Genomic DNA, 22,793 nt, shown 5'->3' with positions numbered 1-22,793 from the left:
GGAGAACACCAACCGTCTGAGTCCAGCCTTTACCGAAGAGCTCTACGGAGGAGACGGTGCACACCGGGAGGAGAGGGTTTCCTCTCAGGGGCTGGGCTGACAACTCGGTATTTGTCCTCCTGTCGGTGAGGAGGAGAGGGAAGAAGCAGAGATAAGGGAGACCATCAGTGCTGGAGCGCCCAGCCGCCTTTCTTCTTCTTCTGTCGGGGCTGCGGTAAAAAAGTCTTTCACGATGCCGGTGTTTCACACCAAAACCATCGAGAGTATCCTGGAGCCAGTGGCCCAGCAGATCTCTCACCTGGTCATTATGCACGAGGAGGGGGAGGTAGACGGTAAAGCCATCCCGGATCTGACGGTGCCGGTGGCCGCTGTGCAGGCTGCTGTCAGCAACCTTGTGCGGGTGAGTTTGAATCAGGGCGTCAGTTCAGTATGAGCTCAATGGCAAAGTGCCTGCATGAAGTGACATTTACCACTCAAACTTTCAACCTGCAGAAAAGCGACATTTCTGGAGACTGGCTTTTGCAGTGGTGTGACAGCGTCTGTTTAATGTGTCATAAATCATTAGAATAGCAGGTCAGCAGACTGCCCTGCACCTATCATATGCCAATATCGGTTCATTTTATTTTCTGTGGGGCTTCTGCGTTCACGGAGTTAAATCCCTGTTTGGTCTTTATTTGCCATTAAAATTACATAAAGCTGTCATACACCCAGCTAACGCTCGTGCATGTTTTAACGGGGTCCTACAGTAGCTCCTACAGTAGTACAACAAAGCAACACAACATAGCAAAGTTTGCTGAGATTTGTAATCAGATGGCAGCTGAGGTCAATGAAGTTTGTAGGGCGGAAGAAATGAGTGGTGATTAAATTAAAAGCATGCCTCTCTCTCTCTCTCTCTCTCTCTCTCTCTGTGTGTGTGTGTGTGTGTGTGTGTGTGTGTGTGTGTGTGTGTGTGTGTGTGTGTGTGTGTGTGTCCTGCTGTGTCGTAGGTGGACCTGTGTACTGTAGGTTTTGTGCTCTCAGCTTCAACAGCCCAAGTTAGATTATTGCAGACTTTGCAGTTTATGAAACTCATCCATCCGTAGTAATAAACTCCACAGAGACTATATAAACACTCTGGTCATTTATCAGACTCCCACCTCATCTCTTACTCCTTTGCTCATCTCTTTGTTCATTCTTTTCCAAACTTCTTTGACCCTCCACTTTTCCACTTACACCACCACTGTCTTTCTTCTCTGTCCTGTGGAATCTAATTGGTCGATTTTTATAGAGAGCTAAGCTTTAGTCAGTCACTGATGTCCCCTCTGTACGCACTGCCTGGGAGAAAATCAATAGAGGCCACATCATTAATGCTGATCCTGGACGTTTGCATTGATGCTGGGGTGACCTGGCTTCACTCACTTAAGAGAAAATAGCAGCAGACAGGAGGACTTCTTACAGAGAAGAAGCTGGTTTCACGTTCATTAGTAGTTGCTTCTCTGGTCATGTTTTAAATAGAAACGACACACTAAATTGAAATCATTGCTCCTTAAATGTTAAAAATCTGATCTGCTGCACAGTGCCTACATTTTTCGACACAAATGGTGGATGCGATGGTGGGATAGGTTGCACAATTAGTAACTTGTGTAGTGTTCCTGTGAAAAAAACTTACGAGTGACATCTTTTGTGGTTCTTGAATAGCAGTCCACTTTTTCCCGTGCAAGGACACACAAGATCATCTTGATAAATATCTCATTAACTGATAATGACCCAGGCTGTTCAGTTTGAACTCGAACACTGCACCATGCCACAATGAAAACCCCATCCTTTATCCAATACCCTCCAAGTGGATTAAGTCCTTGATGTCTCATTGCTACCAGGCATGTTCCTCTGTCTCTGCTTGTCCTTGTTGATTCATTCAGTTGATCCACACAGACAGCGAGCAGAAGGAGGCTAATAGCAGCCTCAGGCTTGTTGATGGGTCTCAGATGGAGTTGCGAGGTGTGAAGATATCAGGGCTGAGCACAGAGGGGAGGGAAAAAGGTGTCAGACAGAAGAAATGTTGGTAGGTGGGATGGAAGCATAAAAAAGGGATTAACTAAAAGTAATAAAGCCTGCATCTTTCCCCACTTCGCATTCTATAGTGGTATATTTATAGGGATGTACGTTTTGAGAGTTGTTGTACTCTCAGACAAGATGATTGCTCCACTGACAGAGGAACGAGAGCTATGAAGTGGGTGACAAGATTGTGTTGAAAGCGAGCACAAAGGGCGCTTGAGAACTGAGCTTGTAAAACGAGCAGTAGCTGGTTGCTGGGTAGATACACTTAATTGGATGTAAGGACATGCACACATATGCTTTATTTTAGAAAGGTGAATCACTTCTACGCTTGTGCAATTTGAACTAAGATATAACACAGTATACAGCAACATGCCACCACAGAGTCCCACTGCACACTGATACAGTTTCACTGTTAACCCCGTCCACAGTGGGATGGCTGTAGGGGGGTACTTAAAATCTAGGTCACTGAGACACACACTTGCAAAGATAGTGTCTGTCTCAATCCATCAGAAGTTGTGCGTGGGTTGATGCAGATCCGACTAAAAGATGTGAAAGATACTGTTGGTGTTTTTTATGTGCCTAAAAGTGTGAGCTTGGTGGAGTTTGCAAGGTGTCTGCTCCTCAAGGAGTCAGCACAGACCCTGAGTATGTTTGGGGGGTGGGGGGTGGGAAGGGGAGGAAGGAATAAATAGATTTACCGTTGAGTGAAGTAACCACACGCTGATGGAAGTGAGCAGACTAAGACAGAGAGGGAGAGGAGGGAGGCTGCAGGAAGATGCAGAATTTTTCATGATTGGTAAAGGAAGGAGAAAACATCCACATTAGCTTGGACGCTGTGAGGGAGAGAAAGTGTTTCTGGCTTTTTCAGACCAGACCCTGCCAAGCATCATGGTCTGCCCTCCCATCTCCAGCCCTCTACACACACACGCACGCACGCACGCACGCACGCACACGCACACACACACACACACACACACACACAAACTCTTCTCAGCCGGCTCTAAATATGAGCCATCTCTCCTTGTTCTTTGGCAGACCCGGGAAAAGTCTTCTGGCTATGTGTCCACACATGCTCTCTGCTTCCCAGTGTGCCTTAAATCTATTCATGGATAAAGCTGTATTATGACATAAAGTCTTACAGCTGATAGATCGTTTACAGATTTGAAACTGATGTTAATAAAAGCAAATGATATTCATGGGCAAGAGGAACCGGGGGCACGGTGATGAATCATCCAGAGTTATTGTAGATTTGTAAGATATTTCCCCCCCCCTTTTTTTTTTTAGTTTTGAACATGTTTGCTTGTTTTGTTTTTTTATAATTTTGGTGTGAGTGGTATTTGTCAAAGGAAAATATGTAAAAAAACTGACACACAGTCTGAGTCTTAGTCCCAGTTAACATACAGTATGAACCTTTGCTAAAAATATAGTATTTATTTTGTATTTTAGCCAATTAAATTATGTTTCACAGCTTGGTTTAAGGATCTTTCTGCTCACAATAACACAACAATGTTGTTGTTTTTTACTCCATGAGGAAAAATATTCTTCTTTTTCATTTATTTATTCTTTAGTACAAGTTCTTGCACACACTGTCATTAAAGGTCTGGTTACCACATGAAAACCAGTAGAAGCTAATGAATCAAATATTTCCCAGTGGAGACCAAAACAGAGCTAAAACGAGCGGTTGACAGAGGACAGATGGCATGCAGCAGCATGGGATCATGTGGCCACAGTCTGTGAACCCCAGGCCACCAAGATGTTCTCTAAAATAATTATTAGTCATTAGTGGCAGGGAGAAAAGATCAGCCATCATTCACAGATTGGACAGAAATGTCAGCTGCACGCTCATCAGAGGTAATATCTCTGATCTATACACCCGCTCTGAAAGCTGTGATTGACAGCTGCATTTCCTGCCGAAGTAGTCCCACCTTGCAGGATGTACAACTGCACACACAAAAAACAACCCACACACATGCATACACATCACACTGTCAGCAAACCTCTTAACTGTGCATTAATAATGTATTGAATAATCAATACCAAGTGTTGCTGCTTACAGGAAGCTCTTCTGCTCTCCGCAGCGCTTTGATCAGTCACCTGATGGCACTCTTTGAGTTCGCTTGCAGGGTTTAATCAGGAGGACATGCTCTACTTGGGGAGCTACATTCCACACATTTTCGTGTAACAAAATCTTCATTTTCCCAAACAGGGAAACTGACGGCTTCGGCTACTCAGCTAGGACTTCCTGTCCATTTTCAGATTACATTTAGGCATACTGTAAGTATCTATTGCCATATTGTAAACAAAGTTGGTAGTAAAGTGGACTGGTTCTTATATAGTGTTTTTCTACTTGAGTAAACAAAGCACCACATTCACAGAAAAACCCCCAGAAAAACAAAACATATATAGTTAGGTTTTAAAATGGTAAAATACTTGCTATGCACCTGAAAACAATCATTAAGGTTTTTTCCGTCCTCTCTACCCCACGTGTGCTCTGTGCATTTCTGGAAGAAGAAACACCTTTGTTATCTCCTGGAGAAAATATTCATATTTATTCTGCTCAAAGATTGACTTCTGTCCCATAAATAATTGTTTTAGCTTCCATTAAAGAAATTCCTGTGTACTCTCGCTTACTTGTAGATCCTATATTAAATTAACTGTGAATTGATAGCACCTAGCGTTCAGTTTTCTCTGTTTTAATCAGTATTATGTGGTCCAAAAAGCTGCTCTTCTTTTTAAGTATCTCAGTCTCAGCATTCGTGACGGCAAATCAAGCTGTTGAGGATCCTGAATCCTATGTTGAAACTGTTGAGCTGTTAGAAAAGTCTTGAGCTTTGATTGCTGAGTTTTGAGCTTACATCACTTATATCTATCATTTTGATGGCATCATTTTACTGATTATGTAGCATGTAATTTATAGTAGATCTGTAAAGTCAGTGCAACAGGCATAGCTCATTGTTTTAAGGAGTTTAACATTAATTTTATCCATCTATGTCTTGTTCGCATTTACATGGTGATTTCCAAATGTTCTCAAATGAAATCTTTTTTTTTCTAAAGAAAATATCTAATTACAGTTTAGAAGTTTTGTGTGAATACTTTTTTAGGACAGCTGTACTTAACATTTTGAGCAGTTAGACTGGTCATGAAGTACATTTTATTGGGGGTGCAGGTACTTCCATGTCACTTCTTTGAAACTGATTCATTGTTTAAGCATTTCACATTAAAAAAAAATAAATAATGATGATGATGATAGTGTTATGCACTGACCAAAAATGGAGTGCATCGCAAAGATATTAAAATCCCTACAGCAACCATAAATGTCATAAAAGCACCATCATAAGATGTGAAGAGGGAACTGGTTGGGGCTCAGAGTGTGCGATGGCTGCTTCCTGATTCTCTGGAGCCAGAAACTCTATTAAGCAAATTTCAGTGATGCAGCAGCAGGGAGACTGATGTCATCATCTCACTGTAATTGCATCTCAAGTGTGTGTCTTTTTGGGTCAGAGCAAGTTTTCTGTTTCACAGGTTAACAAACAGTCTGAACCTCTGCAGGAATACTGAACTTTAGTACATACCTTATCTTTGATGATTGTATCTGTGATTTTGTGCATCAAGGCTCTTCATTATATATCTGTTACTGATGTAGTTTCTAGTTTTGGGGAAGATTAAATGCCCTGACTTGTACTACTTTAATACCAGACATGTGTAATAAAATCCCAGTGCTTTCTAAAATAATTCCACCTCAACAGGAAAAAAAATGCTTAATAAGTCAAAGCAGACAGTTCTGACACATCAACTTAAAATATTATGCAAACTAGATCACGGTGTGCATTTTTAAATCTTAGCTGTCAAACAAAATACAAATTTGAAGTCAGTTGCGTATTTCTTTTTTGACTTGTGATCTACTTTGATAGCTGGGAAAGGCCTCAGCCTCCACAAGTCTCTGAACTGGATAAGCTGAAGAGGATGGATGGATGCGTGGATGGATGATTACTTGCTTATGTTTAAATTGCTTAAGCAAAGCCAGTGAGTTATACTAATGAATAGATAAAGTCAGCACTGCAGATCTCCAGTATGGAGCCATGATCTAAAGATTGAAAGAGCTTTTGAAGTGCGACATTAAACGTCTTTCCTGCCTCTGTGTATAAAAACAGACCACAAAATCATCCCGAGCCTGAGCTGCTTCCCCTCAGGCAAAGATATGACATGCATGCATGACTGAAATAGGTGTGAATTGATACATACTCATTCACCCGTCATGCTATTAATAGTACTTGAACACTGCTTCCTGTATTGCAGGAGCTAATGATAATTTGTCTGTGGTTTTGTGTGTGTGCTGCAGGTGGGAAAGGAAACGGTTCAAACTACCGAGGACCAGGTGATGAAGAGAGACATGCCTCCTGCGTTTATTAAGTGAGTCTGCATCTGAAGCACTGTGTGCGTCACTCACAGAAACATCCAGAGAGAAAATTATGAGCAACAAATCCACTTTATCTCAGCGAACAGACAGAGAACTTGTTAAAAAGAGAAAAAAAAGATTTCAGCCCATTTAACATTAGGAAACGTGGCTGTGTTCCCAGCTACAACAAAGAGCCACTTCTGAGACCGGATCCGAGTGACCGTCCGGCTCCAGCTTCCAGACTGCTGAGAAGCTGTTTGTTGTTTTCCTGCTTGCATCCAAAGAGCTGACATGAACTCCGGGTGCTGGCTGAAAGCAGCTACTCAGCAGTTCTGGGGTTCACAGACCTCGCTGTTTTTGCTTACCCGTATTTGTTGCATTTATGTCCACGCATATTCTACATTTCCAGTAATATCATCTGTCTGTCTCTGCCATATTTTTTTTCATTGCTTGTTTATATATTTTTTCTAATCGTTTTTCAGCTACGTTAAAAAGGTCCAGACCTCAATCAGATCCACATACCACTCTCACAGCTCACTCACACATACATGGGACACTAAACCATAAATCTCACTCACAGGGCTTAGGAGGGAGCATGTGGGAATGTGAACCTACCTAAATATAGATGAACCAGCAGCCATTGATACCCTAACCAATGGGGGTCAGAAAGAGAAGGGACTGGGCTTTATTTGAATGTTCCTAAAAATCTATCGTAATCACTGATCTCTGAAGTAGAAATTTAGGATTGCAAATGAAACCGCCTTTTTTTATTTAAAAAGCAGATTGCAAACTCTGAATTGAAGGTTGCATCATTTGTCTCAAGTCTCCACAGGTTTTAATAAGAAGGCCTTCTCAAATTTTGATCCTTCGAGTGCCAAATAAATACCGGTAGTGAAAAACTCAAAGTGCACAACACGCTGCCTACTGTGTGGGCTGCTTAGCCTGACACCTTGTCAGCCTCACATCTCGCCTGTGTGTTGGTTTGGTTTTCCTTGATGTCTCTCGGGTCTGATGCAGTGTGACTGACTGGTAGGTGTGCGTGTGTTCAGTATGAGTCCTAAGTCTGCTGTGTGTCTTCAGGGTGGAGAATTCATGCTCTAAGCTCGTCCAAGCTGCTCAGATGCTGAAAGCGGATCCCTACTCTGTTCCTGCACGAGATTACCTGATCGATGGATCCAGAGGGATACTGTCCGGAACATCCGACTTGCTCCTTACCTTCGACGAGGCAGAGGTGTGTCTGTTTGTGCATGCCTCCTTACATTTGTGTGTCCTCATAATCACTCTTACTTCAGAGGTGTGGCATCTTTCATGGAAGTAAAGCTTTATATAGCCGTACAGAGGAAGAAGGAACTCAGCTTAGAGCTGTAATGGAGTCTCAGATGCACCCAGATCTAATCACTGAGATCAAATGACTTCCCTCTGTCATAACTCAGGGCGTGTATGCGTGTGTGTGTGTAAGTGTGAGTGTGGTGGATTTGTTTGTGTGTACTCTTGTGCGATTGTTCAATGGCATCTCAATAAGTGGAATCACATTGGGCACGCGATTATGCGCATCATCACTAGCCTCATTTTTGAAAGAGCAGCTTCTCACAGTCACAAGACGTACATCACAAGACTGTACACGCACACAGACACACACAAGCCCACACACACAGACACACACAAAAAACTGAGTAACTTCAGGCTAAAAAAAGCTCCTGCAAAGAAGGAATTTCCTTGTTCTCATATTAAAATGTGGCTTTTGTTTTACGCCTGCATCTGCTTAAGACTGTGTCCGTGTTGTTGTTGTAGGTACGTAAGATAATCCGAGTGTGTAAAGGTATCCTGGAGTATCTGGCAGTAGCTGAGGTGGTGGAGACCATGGAAGACCTCATCACATACACCAAGAACCTCGGACCAGGTGAAGTTTTATCCCCACTACTCTGTGAGAAAGTCTTTGTGTGGTTCTTAAAACGTCACTTTAGTAAAGTAAAGATTCACACAGGTTAATTAAAAATAGGAGCCCTGATTCAAAATCTACTGCAACATGTACATTTTTACTCATTTTAATTTATTTAAATAAAGAAATTATAAATGTTATGGAACTGGAAAGAGGTAGGAACTGTCACCAATAAAGCCGAGACTAAGCCGAGACTTACAATATCATATTTAAAGATTGAGGCTTAGAAAATGCAAAAAGTCATTTAAAGGTAGAATTAATCGAGGCAATAACCGTCAGATTCACTGATAATGAAACAGAAGTTATAGTAATAAAGAATGTTTGCTGAATAATTTGTGCAGAGCTGTTATAAACTGTGCTTTTCGGATTAGTTTGCTTCATAAAGCAGAAAACGCGACAACAAACTTTTTTTTACACGATTCTTTAGTTTAAAGATCCACCTGCCAGCTAAATTAACCGCTGAGTGCTCTTCTGACACTAAAATGCTTTGATTAAGGATCAGAGTCTTTTCACTGACAGGAGAACCATAAACAGGCTATTTATCACCAGAGGCAACAGGTCAATTGTGTTGTCAGTGCAGTGTGGCATAATGAGCTGGAGGAAATTTGATGCCAAACGTTTTCTCCCACTTGACTGATGCCTTCATTGTGTGAGATCAGTCGTTCGTGAAGTTACAATGTTTGTGTTGGAACTGCTTAGTTAGCGTATACACTGGGGGAAGCTTTTAGCCTTTGATTGTTCAAGCATACTTAAAGCAGCGCCAAAACCAAAGTCAATAACATTTTCTTTTTTTTCAGGGATGACCAAAATGTCAAAGATGATAGAGGAGAGGCAGCAGGAGCTGACACACCAAGAGCACAGACAGATGCTAGTCAGCTCCATGAACACTGTCAAAGAGCTGCTGCCCGTTCTTATCTCAGGTGTGTGTTCGTGGCTGCGCATGTGTGGGCTAACGACAGCACAGATCATTGAGCATCCAAGAGTTGTTATAGCAACGCAGATAATTACAGTCATTAAATGCTGGGGATGGGGATGTGAGTGTGACTGCGCGCATACGTCGCCTACAAACATCTCTGCTGCGCTACTCTTATACTCTGCACCAACCAACAGAGAAGAGGAGCACTGTTTCAACTACTTGAATGCACTGAGACTACATGGTCAAGTGTCATAAAATCTGAACTATTTGGCAACTAAAAGAGAGAAAGAAAAATAATCTCTCTCTCTACATATATATGTATATAGATAGATAGATTAAATTAAATTACATTATTGTTTTACCACACCTAAAAAGCATTTCTGAAGCTCTTTAGCATACAGGACATTTGAGCTTATTGATTTGGTTTTACTGCCCCCCATTTGCTGCACTGGTTCAGTCTCATTGAATTCAGGTGTTTTCAGTCCCACTACCACGGGTGTATCAGATCACATGCCAAGCTATGGACTCTGACTTTGCAAACATTTGTGAAAGCATGGATGGTTTTAAAGTGCTCACTAAATTCAAGCTTGGTATTGTAATAAGATGCCACCTTTGCAATAAGGCAGTTTGTGAAAATTCTTCACTTGATATTCCACAGAACCTCAACCACACAGACTCAGACCATGTGCGGGGTGAAAGCTGCCAAACCTCTCTTTACTGATTAACTGCAGAGTTCCAAACCCCCTCTCGCATTAACATCAGCACAAAAACTGTGCGGCAGGAGCTTCGTGGCATGGGTTTCTATGGCTAAGCTCCTCCTGTAGGTTTAATGCAAAGGCGATACTGGTACTTTTGTCCTGTAGTGTATATTGAAATGTATGTAACCACTGGGAGATCACTAACTGGTTTTGGACCACTGTGTTGAGACTTATCCATTGCATTCTTCCCCTTTTTTTTCTTCATGACCATACTGGATAAGAGGGTCAAACTAGCGATTGATCACTTAACTTTGCCAGGTACATCGATATTTTTAAACAATGGATAGTAAAAAAACAAAACAAAAAACCCGACATTAAATCAAATAAGATACCTGAGAAGATGAAAATGAAAAATGTTTGTCTATGGGTCTACACTTGCTTTTAGAGCCAGTAGCATTATTAGATAATTATTATAAAATAACAATTATAATAGTATTACAGATGCTGAAGACTATTTAAGATTTTAATCCCCATCCTTTAAAAGTTGGTAGATATGAAAAATAATGCCTATAAAGAGAGAAAATACTAAACTTGCATTAATCACCATCAGTCCAAGCATGTTAGTGCTGCCACAAAGGTCATTTAAAATCAGCATATTAAAAGCTTTTATTTTTTAAAGTGGGTCATTTCTATTTGCCACAATAGATTCTTAAGTTAAATGAGCACTTCATCTTAAGTTGAATATGTCGTCCTACCTGAGTTTAAACATAAATACTGTTATTTCTTTCCTCAGCTATAAAGATTTTTGTCGCAACGAAGAGTAGTCGAGGTGCCGGGGTTGAGGAGGCAGAGAGAAACCGAAGGTTCACTTTTGAAAAGATGAGCGCTGAAATTAATGAGATCATAAGAGTCCTGCAGCTCACCACGTGGGATGAAGACGCCTGGGCCAATAAGGTACAACCTGTGCTGCATTTAAAGACTCTGATTTTTCTCATTTTACCCCACAAACCTAAAAAAAACCCACAAAATAATCCCCACATACCTAAATCAGATTTCGCTGGCGTGCCTGCTTGCATACATACAGCCTCACTGAGCGGCATCTCTGAAAAAAAAATCACTCTTCACTTTCTGTCACTTTTTTCTTTTTGCTCGCTAGTATAACTCCTGGTTTTTCCTTTTTTTTCCTTTCCTTTCTGTACCTTCCTCCTCCATTCTTTTCCTCCCTGTAGAAGGTAAGCCTGTTTCTCTCCCCATCAGCGGTTTCCAGCATGCAAGCGTGTATGTGTGTGAGAGATAAGGAGACACAATATGTCCTCATGCTTACATTATTATTATTATCTATCATGCTGGTATTTGACAGTAAGTGTTTTGTGTTTCAGTCCACTGACTGTTGGCTGATGTGTGATGTACAGCACACATACTTCATCACTTTATTGTCATATGTGCATATCTGTTTGTCTCCAGACGTCCATTCGAGTCAAACGGCCTGAAACAGAGGTTTCTCAGCTCGGTTATTTATTTTAACACCTGTCTTCAGTCATGGTATTTTTTCTGGTGTATCGTCTCGTGTTTACGCTGTCAAAGATCGACCATCGTAGCACAATAAGACGCTGTTTTTGGCTGCATATACATGCTTGGAAAAAGTAATTTTTGGGCATCAGTTAGAGATTGTGCATTGAGATAATTTAAGCCAAAGTTAAGCACTGTTTCACTCGTCTAACCTGTAACTCTGCATGTTTCTCTCTGCACACAGCCTCCTTTGATAATGATCTGTCTGTTTGTGTCTGTACCGCTGTGTATGAGCTGTGATAAGCACTTACTGTCAGTTTGTGAGAGAAACCGCTGGCAAGCGATGACTGCCGTCCTCTCGGGTCATGAATTATAGAAATAAGCTGGTTGGTGTCCAGATCCATCCATAATAGATGGGCTGTATTGAACGGTTCCACTTAAGAGGTTCATTCTTCTCTGAACTGGAAAAAACATTTTTTTTCTCCTTTCTGGTTGAAGCACTGAAAGAGTCTGTCACATTTTAGATTAAGTCACTTAGTCTTATTTTCTCCTTTATAATAAGGAATTATTTTTAGCAAGACATTGTAAAAAGTGGTGATTTCTGTGTAAAACATAGAACCCATTTTACAGCATGAAATTAATAATGTAATACGACTTCATTGACTAATATTAATAAAACCAATTTTGTGCTGTTAGTGCCCACATTTAAGACTTCATAGCTTGCAGGCCACCATCCATTTAATCGTGGATAAACCAAAATATAGGTTTTATATGAGGCAGTTTTAATGTATACATCTATGTGTTGAACTTTCCCACAACAAAATAGCCTTTACAAATGTGAGCCAAGCAACCAAGTCCAGCTTTACACTGGAAATTAAAGTCTCACAGTTAGAAAAAATCTAAAAATCAGAAAGCTACACTGCTGGTAATACCGTTCCCCATTACAGTGAACATTGGATTTAAAGTTTATTTTGTTAGTCCTATACACTTCATCAGTCTTGTGTACACCATCCTCAACCCATAAATACTGACAACAGATTTAGATGTGCCCGAGTTTCCGTAAAGATAGCAATTATGACAACAAATAATCTATAAAACTGTAACTACTTATAAAAAGTGTCTTTTTTCTGTAATGAAAGCAATATATTTGTCTTTAACACATCTCTTCTCTTTACTTCAGGATATGGAGGCCCTGAAGAGATCTCTGGCTTTGATTGAGTCAAAGATGGCACAAGCTAAAAGCTGGCTCAAAGACCCTCACGGACAGCCAGGTGGCTGTTTGTTTCTTATCTATTGTGGCTTCAGCTAAAAACACCTAATCGTCAAACGTGAATGTCATGCCATGGCGGTCTGTCGTTTCCAGGAGACCTCGGTGAGGTGGCCCTGCGTGCAATACTGGACGAAGCTGGTAAGGTGGGAGAGCTGTGTGCTGGGAAGGAGAGGAAAGACATACTGGCGACCACTAAGGCTCTGGGACAAATGACTGACCAGGTCACAGATCTACGAGCTAGGTAGGGTTTTTCTGCAAGAACGTGTGAGTTAAACAGTTTTCCATCCTCTGTCCATGGTGTGCGATTAGGTGCGCATTTGAATTGTGTATTCAGCTGTCAAGCCTCGGCTGAGTGTCTTTGTTGTTCTTAACAGAGGCCAAGGCCCGACCCCGGGGTGTGTGCAGCGTGCCGGCCAGTGCTCGCAGGGCTTAGACTTGTTATTTGGCAAAGTGGACAGTGCTGCTCGCAGACTGGAGGCTCTAATCAATGCCAAACAGGCTATTGCCAGGAGGCTGGATGCTGCACAGGTCAGATAGAACAACAATAATATCAGAATGAGCTACACTAACCAGGGAACTGCTTTATTCCAGCAAATCCGACTCTCTACTTCTCTAATCCTTTTCCAAGCAAGTGTTGCAGTTAATACTTTACAAATTCTCTCAGAATTATTATTGTTTAAAAGAGAGACCCCACTGGGTAAAATCTTCACTAGTAAATAGCCCCTTCACATGGTAGAAGCTCTACTGTGAGACATGTGTCAAAAGATGTACTTATTTCATATGTCATACTGCACATGTGCATATTTAGGCATGGCTGGCTGATCCTCACGGCGGTCCCGAGGGGGAGGAGAACATCAGAGCGCTCCTTGCAGAAGCCAAACGCATCGCCGATCTATGCGAAGACCCCAAAGAGAGGGATGACATCCTGCGTTCCATAAGTGAGATCGCAGGACTCACTGCCAGGCTTATGGAGCTACGCAGACAGTACGGTTTCACCTCACATTTCTCATGCTCGATGACACGTGCATTGTGAAAACTATACGTAATACTTAGACACTCTTTCCATAGGCTCAAACTGCAACCCCATGCCACCAATAGGTGGCATATTTTACCCACCTGGAAAGTATGTTGTTGCCTGTCAACCTTGGGCATGAGTCCTCCAAAAAGGTTTTAAACTGTTTGAATACGGTGTCACGGTGTTTTTGTGGAGGGGAATTTAAAGGGAAATATCACTTAACTAAACAACAGTCTTTAATCCAAATGCTTCTGTAGCTCAGTGGATGATGGCGAAGATGATGATGAAGATTAGTTGCTTTTAGGAACATAACTGTAATGGTCTTCTGCTGCATTTATTGAGCATAAAGCAAATTCAACTTCAAACACTGAACAAATTACCTAGATATGCTCTAATTAATACTGATCTGCACTTTGAAGGTAAAAAATGTAGAAAATGTGGCTATGATTTCCGCATTTGGAACAGATAGTACTTTTACAATGTGTAATTTAGTAGAGATATTATCACTGTATTATGGTATCCTGTCAAAACGGCTGTGCAAGGTCATAAAAAGAGAATCTGACTTTGTTCTTCTTTTCTTAGAAGAATGATAAAGGCATTTCTTAAACGGTGCCCTGAATTATTGTCCTGACCAGAACTTGTAGTTTTATGTCTAATAATCTGGACATACACATATAGAAATGTTTTGTCTTTATTTCTACTACACAAAAAAGCAATGTTAGGCTTTAAAAGTGGTATTTCTCTTTTTTGGTGGTATCTAACAGGGGTGTAGTGTTATTTTATAGTCTATATTAAGTCTTTTATGCTTTTTTGTCTCTCCCTCAAGTTGTCTATCTTTGTTACTGTCTCAGGGGTAAAGGTGACAGTCCTGAGGCCCGTGCACTCGCTAAGCAGATTGGGGCAGCGCTACTGACCCTGCAGTCTAAAACCAACCGCGCCGTAGCCAACATGAGACCAGCCAAGCCTGCAGTAACCTTGGAGGGCAAGATGGAGCAGGCCCTCCGTTGGGTGAACAACCCTGGAGTGGACGACAGAGGAGTAGGTAAGTGGTGCTGGATGACTGCTCTAGGGAGTGATGATGCAGTAGTTTGTCTCAAAAATAAACACCCTGACCTTCCAGCGCATTTTGTGCATCTCTGTGGATGATGGACGGATTGTAAAAGAAACCAGACACCAAGTGAATATCGCTCTTTGGGGATGTTAGCCATTTGTGATCAGTGAGGTAACTGTGAAATTACTCAGGCAGGAAATGTGATTGCGTGGCACAGAAATGACTGTGCTGTTTCCTTAAATGCCCACAATGATGCATTTTGTGCATCACTGATTGACTAACTTGACTAGTTTAGTCATTCAGGGACTCTTGTATTGTTTTCATGCTTTGTTATTGCAGTCTTCCTGCTTTGTCATTTGATTGTTTCCTATTTCGTCCCATGCTTCTGTATGGGAGCAGAGTGTGAGATGCTACAGTGGAACACAGGTATCTCTCTATGAAGCTTTCTTAGAAGACATAACCAAACATGTTATTATTAGTAACATTATTAACTTCCTGGAAACTATATAATGTTAGCATTTACTGCAAACTATAGCTTCCTACTATTGATGTTGCAAGAAATGACATCACTTCTCACTTTGTATTTTTAGTCCCTGTGACCAACAAAAAGAAAAAAGAAAAAGCGATACTTCTATATCTGAATATGGGTTGTTATTGAGGTATCTAGAGCATGACTTCTACCCTGTGTTACTCTCTAGGTCAGGCAGCAATCAGAGGAATGGTCGGGGAAGGGAGGAGGCTGGCAGGAGGCCTGTTAGGCCCGTATCGTCAGGATATGATTGGGCGCTGTGACCGAACAGAGGCTCTGATGACATCCTTGGCAGACATGGCTGGCAGGGGAGAGGCTGAGGCTCCTCATGCACGCGCTACAGCTGCACAGCTGCAGGACACCCTTAAGGTATCTCACAAGCATGCACATTTAGTCTATAAATAGATTAATGCAGAAACACAACCTCCCCTGTAATCATATGTAAACAAGTTTCCAAATACACAAAATATACCTGACTAAAAATCATGGAAAAGGGGAAAATGCACGATGGCTAGAATATTTCTGTTTGATCCAAAGGTGCAGCCAATATAACAAAAGCATGGGGAGTGAGGATGCATAGTGTGAGACTCAGTAATGTTGATTTCATTGAAAGTGCTGGTGCAGAGCTCCCCCTGGTGGATTTATGCAACAATCTCTGCTTCATCCAGGACCTGAGGCAGCGCATGCAGGAGGTGATGACCCAGGAGGTGTCTGATGTTTTCAGTGACACCACCACACCTATCAAACTGCTGGCTGTGGCTGCAACTGCACCTCCCGATGCACCAAACAGAGAAGAGGTCAGTAATGCACAAAACACAGCACCAATAACACATCCCATTCACCTGTTTCCACTAATAGACACCATGGCTCAGCTGTGTGGTGTGGGAGGTTGATTATGTCTACATTTTGACTGAAGTGCTGCTAATGTTTGTGAAAGGTTTTTGAAGAGCGCGCAGGGAACTTTGAGACCCACGCGGGTCGGCTGGGGGCAACGGCAGAGAAGGCTGCTGCTGTGGGAACAGCCAATAAGACTACAGTAGAAGGCATCCATGCTGCTGTGAAACATGCAAGGGAGCTCACACCACAGGTACTTCTGTTTGATTTGGCCGCCCCTGATTTGCATGATCACGTATCAAGATAAAACCTGTAGGTGTTATATACAGTCTGAGCGTGACTTGTTTACTTTTTTGTTTGTTTTCACATCCAGGTAACGTCTGCCGCTCGGATCTTGTTGAAGAACCCTGGGAACAAAGCGGCGTATGAACACTTTGACACCATGAAGAACCAGTGGATCGACAATGTGGAGAGACTCACCGGTGTGGATTTTCTCAGCATTTCTCGTGCTGCTTAAAATATTACCTTGCTGCACATGAGAGAGGATTTACAGAGGCGTGCTTATCTGTGTTTTCTCTCCCAGGTCTAGTGGATGAAGCTATCGACACCAAATCTCTGCTAGATGCGTCTGAGGAGGCGATAAAGAAAGACATCGACAAGTGCAGAGTTGCCATGGCAAATGTTCAGCCCCAAATGCTTGTTGCCGGGGCAACAAGCATAGCAAGGAGAGCTAATCGGGTCCTGTTGGTGGCTAAGAGGGAAGTTGAGAACTCTGAAGACCCACGATTCAGAGACACTGTGAAACACGCTTCAGACATCCTCTCGCACACCATCTCGCCTATGGTGATGGACGCCAAGGCGGTGGCAGGGAACATCCAAGATAAAGGTACAGGAGAAAAACATGTTTAATATAATGAGTGATAAAGAATGACTCAGGTTTATTTACCATGTTTTCGCTGTTTGTTCCAAAGCTCTGCAGAAAGCCTACTTGGACTCGTGTCTGAGGATCCTGGCTGCAGTCGGAAAAGTTAGAGAAGCCTTTCAGCCTCAGGAGCCGGACTTCCCTCCTCCACCTCCTGACTTGGATCAGCTCCATGTAAGCACATTCAAACACACATAACACACTTTATTCCCACAGTAGACTTTAGCAGTAGTAGTTAAACTATTAAACTGGGATTCCAGTGTTTTAGGGAAATATATCAGTCTTCCTTTATGTGGGATTAACAAACTTTCTGAAACAGGGTCTTCACATTGCTCATGAGTGGGTTACGACAGCCAAGAATATTTTTTCTATGATTTAAATTTGATTGTCTCCATTTATTTTAGACCTAGATATAATATTGTTTGTCCCGACTTGATAAAAATACTCATTTCTGATATGTACTCTGGTTCTGCTGGAGGTTTCTTCCTGTTAAAAATGAGTTTTTCCTTCTGGCTGTTGCCAAGTGCTTGCTCATAGAGTCCTCTGATTGTTGGAGTTTTCTTTGTATTATTGTAGGGATTCACCTTACAATATAAAGCACATCGAGGAAACTGTTCTTATGAATTTTATATCAATAAAACTGAATTTAAATATACTTGTGAATCACATATTGTTATGCATGGTGGTCAGACCCAAGCAATTTAGGATCAAACAGCAGTATGATGGAATAACGTCTATGAATTATTATGAACTACCTGTATGTGTGTTTTCAGGTTAGTGATGAGCAGGCCCCACCCAAACCTCCATTACCAGAGGGGGAAGTGCCTCCGCCTCGGCCTCCTCCTCCAGAGGAAAAGGACGAGGAGTTCCCGGAGCAGAAAGCTGGAGAGGTGCTCAGCGAGCCCATGATGGTGGCAGCCAGGCAGCTGCACGATGAGGCGCGCAAGTGGTCAAGCAAGGTCAGTTCACACAAACACGCATATTTGCATATTTAGCCAAACATCTGTGTATAATTTTAAAGTCATGATTTCTAGTTAGTTGCTGGCTAGTTGTCTAAAGAAAAAAAAAGTCCCATCTGTGGATGGGGGGGGAACCGGAAACTGTCATCTGTTTAAAGTGTCAGCATGTGACTTTGTTCACGGTGTACACGTGCACACTCAACATGCACGAAGTGAATATGAGATATTGCAGTGAGAAATCCCAGCCTCAAATCTATATTACAAAAGCTCACTCCACTTACAGCAGACGTTATCTACTTCGTCTTTCCTCATATCTCTGTGGCTGTCAATGTTCCGTGTGTGTGTGTGTGTGTGTGTGTGTGTGTGTGTGTGTGTGTGTAAAAGAACTGTACACAGGAACAGCTAATCTGTATAAATAACTAGGAGTAATGCCCTCTTGCTATCTTTGTGGAGCTGATAACCATTTTCCCCTTAATGGCGCCGCTAACAGTTTTTCCACAGATGTTTTGTGTGTCTTTTAAAAACTATCCACAAACATCCAGACATCTCTGGTGTTGGGTCACACTCAGTTTGCCAACTCAGCACTAGACCTTGTTTGATTATGCAAATAGGTTATAAACTCTCAGCTCAGCCACCGCCTCAGAGTAAGGCACATCATCCACCCGCTGCCTTCCCAAACCAGCTCCTCTTTCGTTTTAATTTCCCCCCATCTAAATCGTCTGTGCCTATGTGTGCAGTTTCACCTCCCCTGTCCCTGCACCTTCACCTTGCTTGAATACGCTCCTCCTTCCTCCTGTAAATCTCCTGTCCTTTATTCTTCCACCCAGTGCCTCTCATACTATACTAAATGCCTCCTTTTCCCATGCTTCCTTCCCTCCTGCTATCCCTGGCTTTCCACTCCCCTCTTCTTCTCCACATTCCTCCTTTTTTTCCTCCTCCTCCCACCCCTTTTGCCTCCCTCCCTTTCCTTCCCATCCCCATCAATCCTCCAACCACCACCAACAAACCCCCCCACTGCCTGGCCCAGCCTGAAGATGAGGAGGCAGTAGAGGAGAGGGAGGTAGATGATGAAGATGAGTTTACTGATGGTGAGGATGACTATGAGCCAGAGCTGCTGCTGATGCCATCCAACCAGCCTGTCAATCAACCCATTCTGGCAGCTGCCCAGTCTCTCCACCAGGAGGCGCGCAAGTGGTCCAGCAAGGTCTGCGCACATACATGCACATGAGCGCACACACAACCACATGTGGATCAAACAGTATGTGTAAAAGGCTCTAAGTGTTTTGGGTACTGTTTGACCCACGCACGCACACGTGCACGTACACCCACGCATGCAAAAAGATAAATGCACAACACAAGGAAAGCCCCGCAGGACAGGAAACACCCACCGGGGGCTGTCTGAACACTGAGCTCTGCATCTGCCACTACCAATGGAAAACTCCAACCAGCTGCAGCTGCTGTTTTACTCTTGTTGCATTATTTTCAGACCTGGTTACACAAATGGTAATGCTGATGCCATGCAATGGTTGCACAAAACGTTGAGGACTGTGGGAATGTCAGGTTTGATTGTTGCACCACGTGGATAAACTGGTACTGGCTTCACAAGTCCTTAAGCTCATGTTTGGGTAAAGCGGTTCAAAGGAGGAGGCAGACGCTCTGTCTCATCATTGCCTCTGTTGTCAGACTTTCATTGTCTGGCCAACCTGTGAAGCCAAGGATGACAGTTTCCCAAAGACTTCTGGGTGATTTATATATGACATTAGATTGCCTGCTTACCCACTCTGGTCACCTGCTTCTGCTTTTTAGCCCCTATTATTAATCACTTTAACATTACCTCATGTGTACTAACTTCAGGTTGACTCTAATATCACAAAGAAAATGAAAATCTCAATTAAAAATCGTGTTAAACATGCTTGCATTTAATTTTAATTCAAATGTAATAATACAAAACACTAGAATTTTAATGTCTGGTTTCCCAAAACCATGTTTCTCTGTTAACAGCTTTAACTGCTTCCTCCTTTTCTACATCCCCATTCTTCAACAGGGTAATGACATCATAGCCGCAGCCAAGCGGATGGCTCTGCTGATGGCAGAAATGTCTCGGCTGGTGCGTGGTGGAAGCGGGAACAAACGAGCACTGATCCAGTGCGCTAAGGACATCGCCAAGGCCTCGGATGAGGTGACAAGACTGGCAAAAGAAGTGGCCAAACAGTGCACTGACAGACGCATCAGAACGAACCTGCTGCAGGTGAGGATTTGCATAGACACAAGCGCACTCTGTCTTCAACGGGAAACATCTAACATCTGTTCTTCCTGCCAAAGGTCTGTGAACGAATCCCTACCATCAGTACTCAGCTGAAGATCCTCTCTACTGTCAAAGCCACCATGCTGGGACGGACAAACATTAGTGAAGAGGAGTCAGAGCAGGTAAACGCACAACAAAGCACATACAGTTGTGGTCAGAAATTTAAATTCACCCGTCATGGGCATGAATGTCATGGTATTTTAATGATTTCTTTGAGCTGTTCTTTTCCCAGAGTGGAGTGATTGTGCAGCATACATATTTAATGACTTTAATAAGCAAGAACTTGTGCACAAGTTTGAATTTATGAAGGATTTTCTCTCATCCACATAAGGTCAAAAGTGTACATACAGGCTGAAATATATACATACCCTACCTACTAATGTTTGTTTAATGTCACTTAGCAAGTTGCAGCTTGATCAAATGCATTTGGTAATCATCATCAAACTTCTGGTATCATTTTTGGCTCTCTTCTTGGCAGAATTGGTGAAGTTCATTTAAATTGATTGGTTTCCAGGCATGGACCTGACTTTTAAGTGTAATCCGCAAATGTTTAGTAGGGTTGCAGTCAGGGCTTGATGTTAGCCTTGAGGTTTACTCATTTTAAACTAGTTTTGATGTGATTTTGGGATCATTGTCCTGTTGGAACATCCAGCTGCGTCCAAGTTTCATCTAGATGTTAGTTTGAATTGAAGCTGAAGAATTTAGGGGTAGCCCTCCTTCTTAATTATTTCATCCACTGTCCACTGTATTTGGCAGTAAAACAAGCCCAATAACATGCTACAACTACCATGATGCTTGACAGTTGGTACAGTGTCCTTAGATTTGAAAGCCTCACCTTCAGTTTTTCCAATCACACCTTTAATCACCTCGTTTCACTGTGCACAGTAACACTGGTGTTCCAGCAGTTTCCAGTTCACGGCAGGCCTGAACCTTGGAGATTCCTGGGTTGTTCCTGAATGGTGACAGTTTGGGTTGTTTCTGTTATTACAGTAAATGTATAATATGGCAATCTCTAAGCTGACAGGCAAGAGAAAAAATAGGAAAGAAAGAAAAAGGAACAGTGGAAAAAATGGGACAAAGTACAATAAAAGGATAGAGCACAAATAGAAAAGCACAAATGTTGCGCCTGTAAGAAAAAAAACACCTGGAACAGCAAAATGTTAAAAAGCACAGAGACACAAATCAACAATCTTCTTTTGTTTTGTGTCAGTGTTTGTGTCTTTGTCACGTCTTGCTTTTTAAAGATGTACGTTGTACAATTATTTCACCCTGCAACAGTTCAAAGAAATAATTAAAAAGCTCAAAATCAAAATGACATTTGTAAGTAAACTTCTCACCCCAACTGTACCTCACAGTGATGCACAATCCAACCTTTTTTTCTATTATTATCCATAAATTCAGCATCTGCAGAAAGCAAAGTGCTATTTCAATGCCGTAGCTGTCTTTTCAAACTTGAAAAGCTCTACTACACACTGCAGTCCCTGTTATTACACTAAAAGCTGAGTTGGTAGTCTGGCATTACTGAACAAATGTAACTGATGGGACACTTAATTTTTTTTTTTTTAATCTGCATTTAAGGTGGATTAGTCATGTCATGGCCAAAATTTGTGACAGATCTTTAAGCTGTTATTTTACTGCTTTGTTTGCCTCACCAGGCCACAGAGATGTTGGTCCATAACGCCCAGAATCTGATGCAGTCCGTGAAGGAGACGGTCAGAGAAGCAGAAGCAGCCTCCATCAAGATCCGCACCGATGCGGGCTTCACCCTCCGATGGGTGCGGAAGACCCCCTGGTACCAATAATCATACCTGGTCGCTGACATGGATGATGCTCTTTCTTTAAAACTTTGCTTCAATAGCACAAACCTCGAGTAAAGTAGCAATGTGCATATGCATTAAGCGTAAGCATGTGCACTTCAAGAGGAAGCTGCGGGATTTTGAGCCATTCTCCACTGTAGTTTGGGTGTTTGCACCAGGAAGCATTAGATCTGGTCCCATGCAGGTTTCTTTTAATGGCGTGAGCGGAATCGCACAGGTATATCGGAGACAGTTTTTTAAAGTATATTTTTGGTATGTTGTGTTACAAGACTTTATCCAAAGTTCAGGTATATATTTTTTGCATGAAAATGTTTTCTATTTTCTAAAGGCGAATTATGACACTAAAATGCTCCCAGAGGACGTTTACTTTGCATTCAGTTTTTTTCAGTGAGTTTCTTACTGTCTATTGTACATACAATAATTGTTTGTTTTATGAAAGATTTTTAGCTTTATTCACTCAGTTTGACTCTAAAGTCGGGAGTAGTGGAGCGAGCTGAGGCGCTCACTTTCCTTCCTGTTTACTTTTTAACAATAAAGGTTCTTTACTAAAGATCTACAAATTCAGAAGTTCTAGCATCATCACTTCAATGATTTTA

General features: G+C 42.1%; 1 protein-coding gene across 5 annotated transcripts; it reads left to right on the top strand.

The window, feature by feature from the left end:
* Nucleotides 1-22,757, top strand: LOC113034509 (vinculin-like). Of its 5 annotated transcripts, XM_080287596.1 has the most exons (24): nucleotides 19-400; nucleotides 6,377-6,447; nucleotides 7,514-7,664; nucleotides 8,225-8,333; nucleotides 9,170-9,292; nucleotides 10,780-10,940; nucleotides 12,676-12,766; nucleotides 12,859-13,006; nucleotides 13,140-13,293; nucleotides 13,574-13,749; nucleotides 13,834-13,932; nucleotides 14,632-14,822; nucleotides 15,231-15,257; nucleotides 15,530-15,729; nucleotides 16,029-16,157; nucleotides 16,298-16,447; nucleotides 16,568-16,676; nucleotides 16,778-17,080; nucleotides 17,166-17,290; nucleotides 17,890-18,075; nucleotides 19,103-19,279; nucleotides 20,120-20,323; nucleotides 20,398-20,502; nucleotides 22,036-22,757. In XM_080287596.1, exons 1-24 carry the CDS (start codon nucleotides 233-235, stop codon nucleotides 22,180-22,182), a joined length of 3,504 nt encoding a protein of 1,167 aa, XP_080143722.1. In that variant the 5' UTR covers nucleotides 19-232; the 3' UTR covers nucleotides 22,183-22,757. The 5 variants fall into 5 exon arrangements, with proteins under 5 accessions (XP_026044900.2, XP_026044903.2, XP_026044905.2 ...); XM_026189115.2 differs by lacking the exon at nucleotides 13,834-13,932 and having other exon boundaries at nucleotides 1-400; XM_080287597.1 differs by lacking the exon at nucleotides 15,231-15,257.
* The last annotated feature ends 36 nt before the right edge of the window (nucleotides 22,758-22,793 follow it).

Source organism: Astatotilapia calliptera, chromosome 13, assembly GCF_964374335.1.
Source record: "Astatotilapia calliptera chromosome 13, fAstCal68.1, whole genome shotgun sequence".
NCBI classification, from domain to species: Eukaryota; Metazoa; Chordata; class Actinopteri; order Cichliformes; family Cichlidae; genus Astatotilapia; species Astatotilapia calliptera.
Note: the sequence above shows the minus strand (reverse complement) of the source record. Positions and strands in the feature narration are given on the sequence as shown.

Excerpts from the sequence above, each read along its gene's own strand:
- LOC113034509 (XM_080287596.1), top strand. The coding sequence starts at position 233 with ATGCCGGTGTTTCACACCAAAACCATCGAGAGTATCCTGGAGCCAGTG. Across the intron at positions 9,293-10,779 it reads GCTGCCCGTTCTTATCTCAG|CTATAAAGATTTTTGTCGCA; the intron begins GTGTGTGTTCGT and ends TTCTTTCCTCAG. Across the intron at positions 15,730-16,028 it reads AGCTGCAGGACACCCTTAAG|GACCTGAGGCAGCGCATGCA; the intron begins GTATCTCACAAG and ends TGCTTCATCCAG.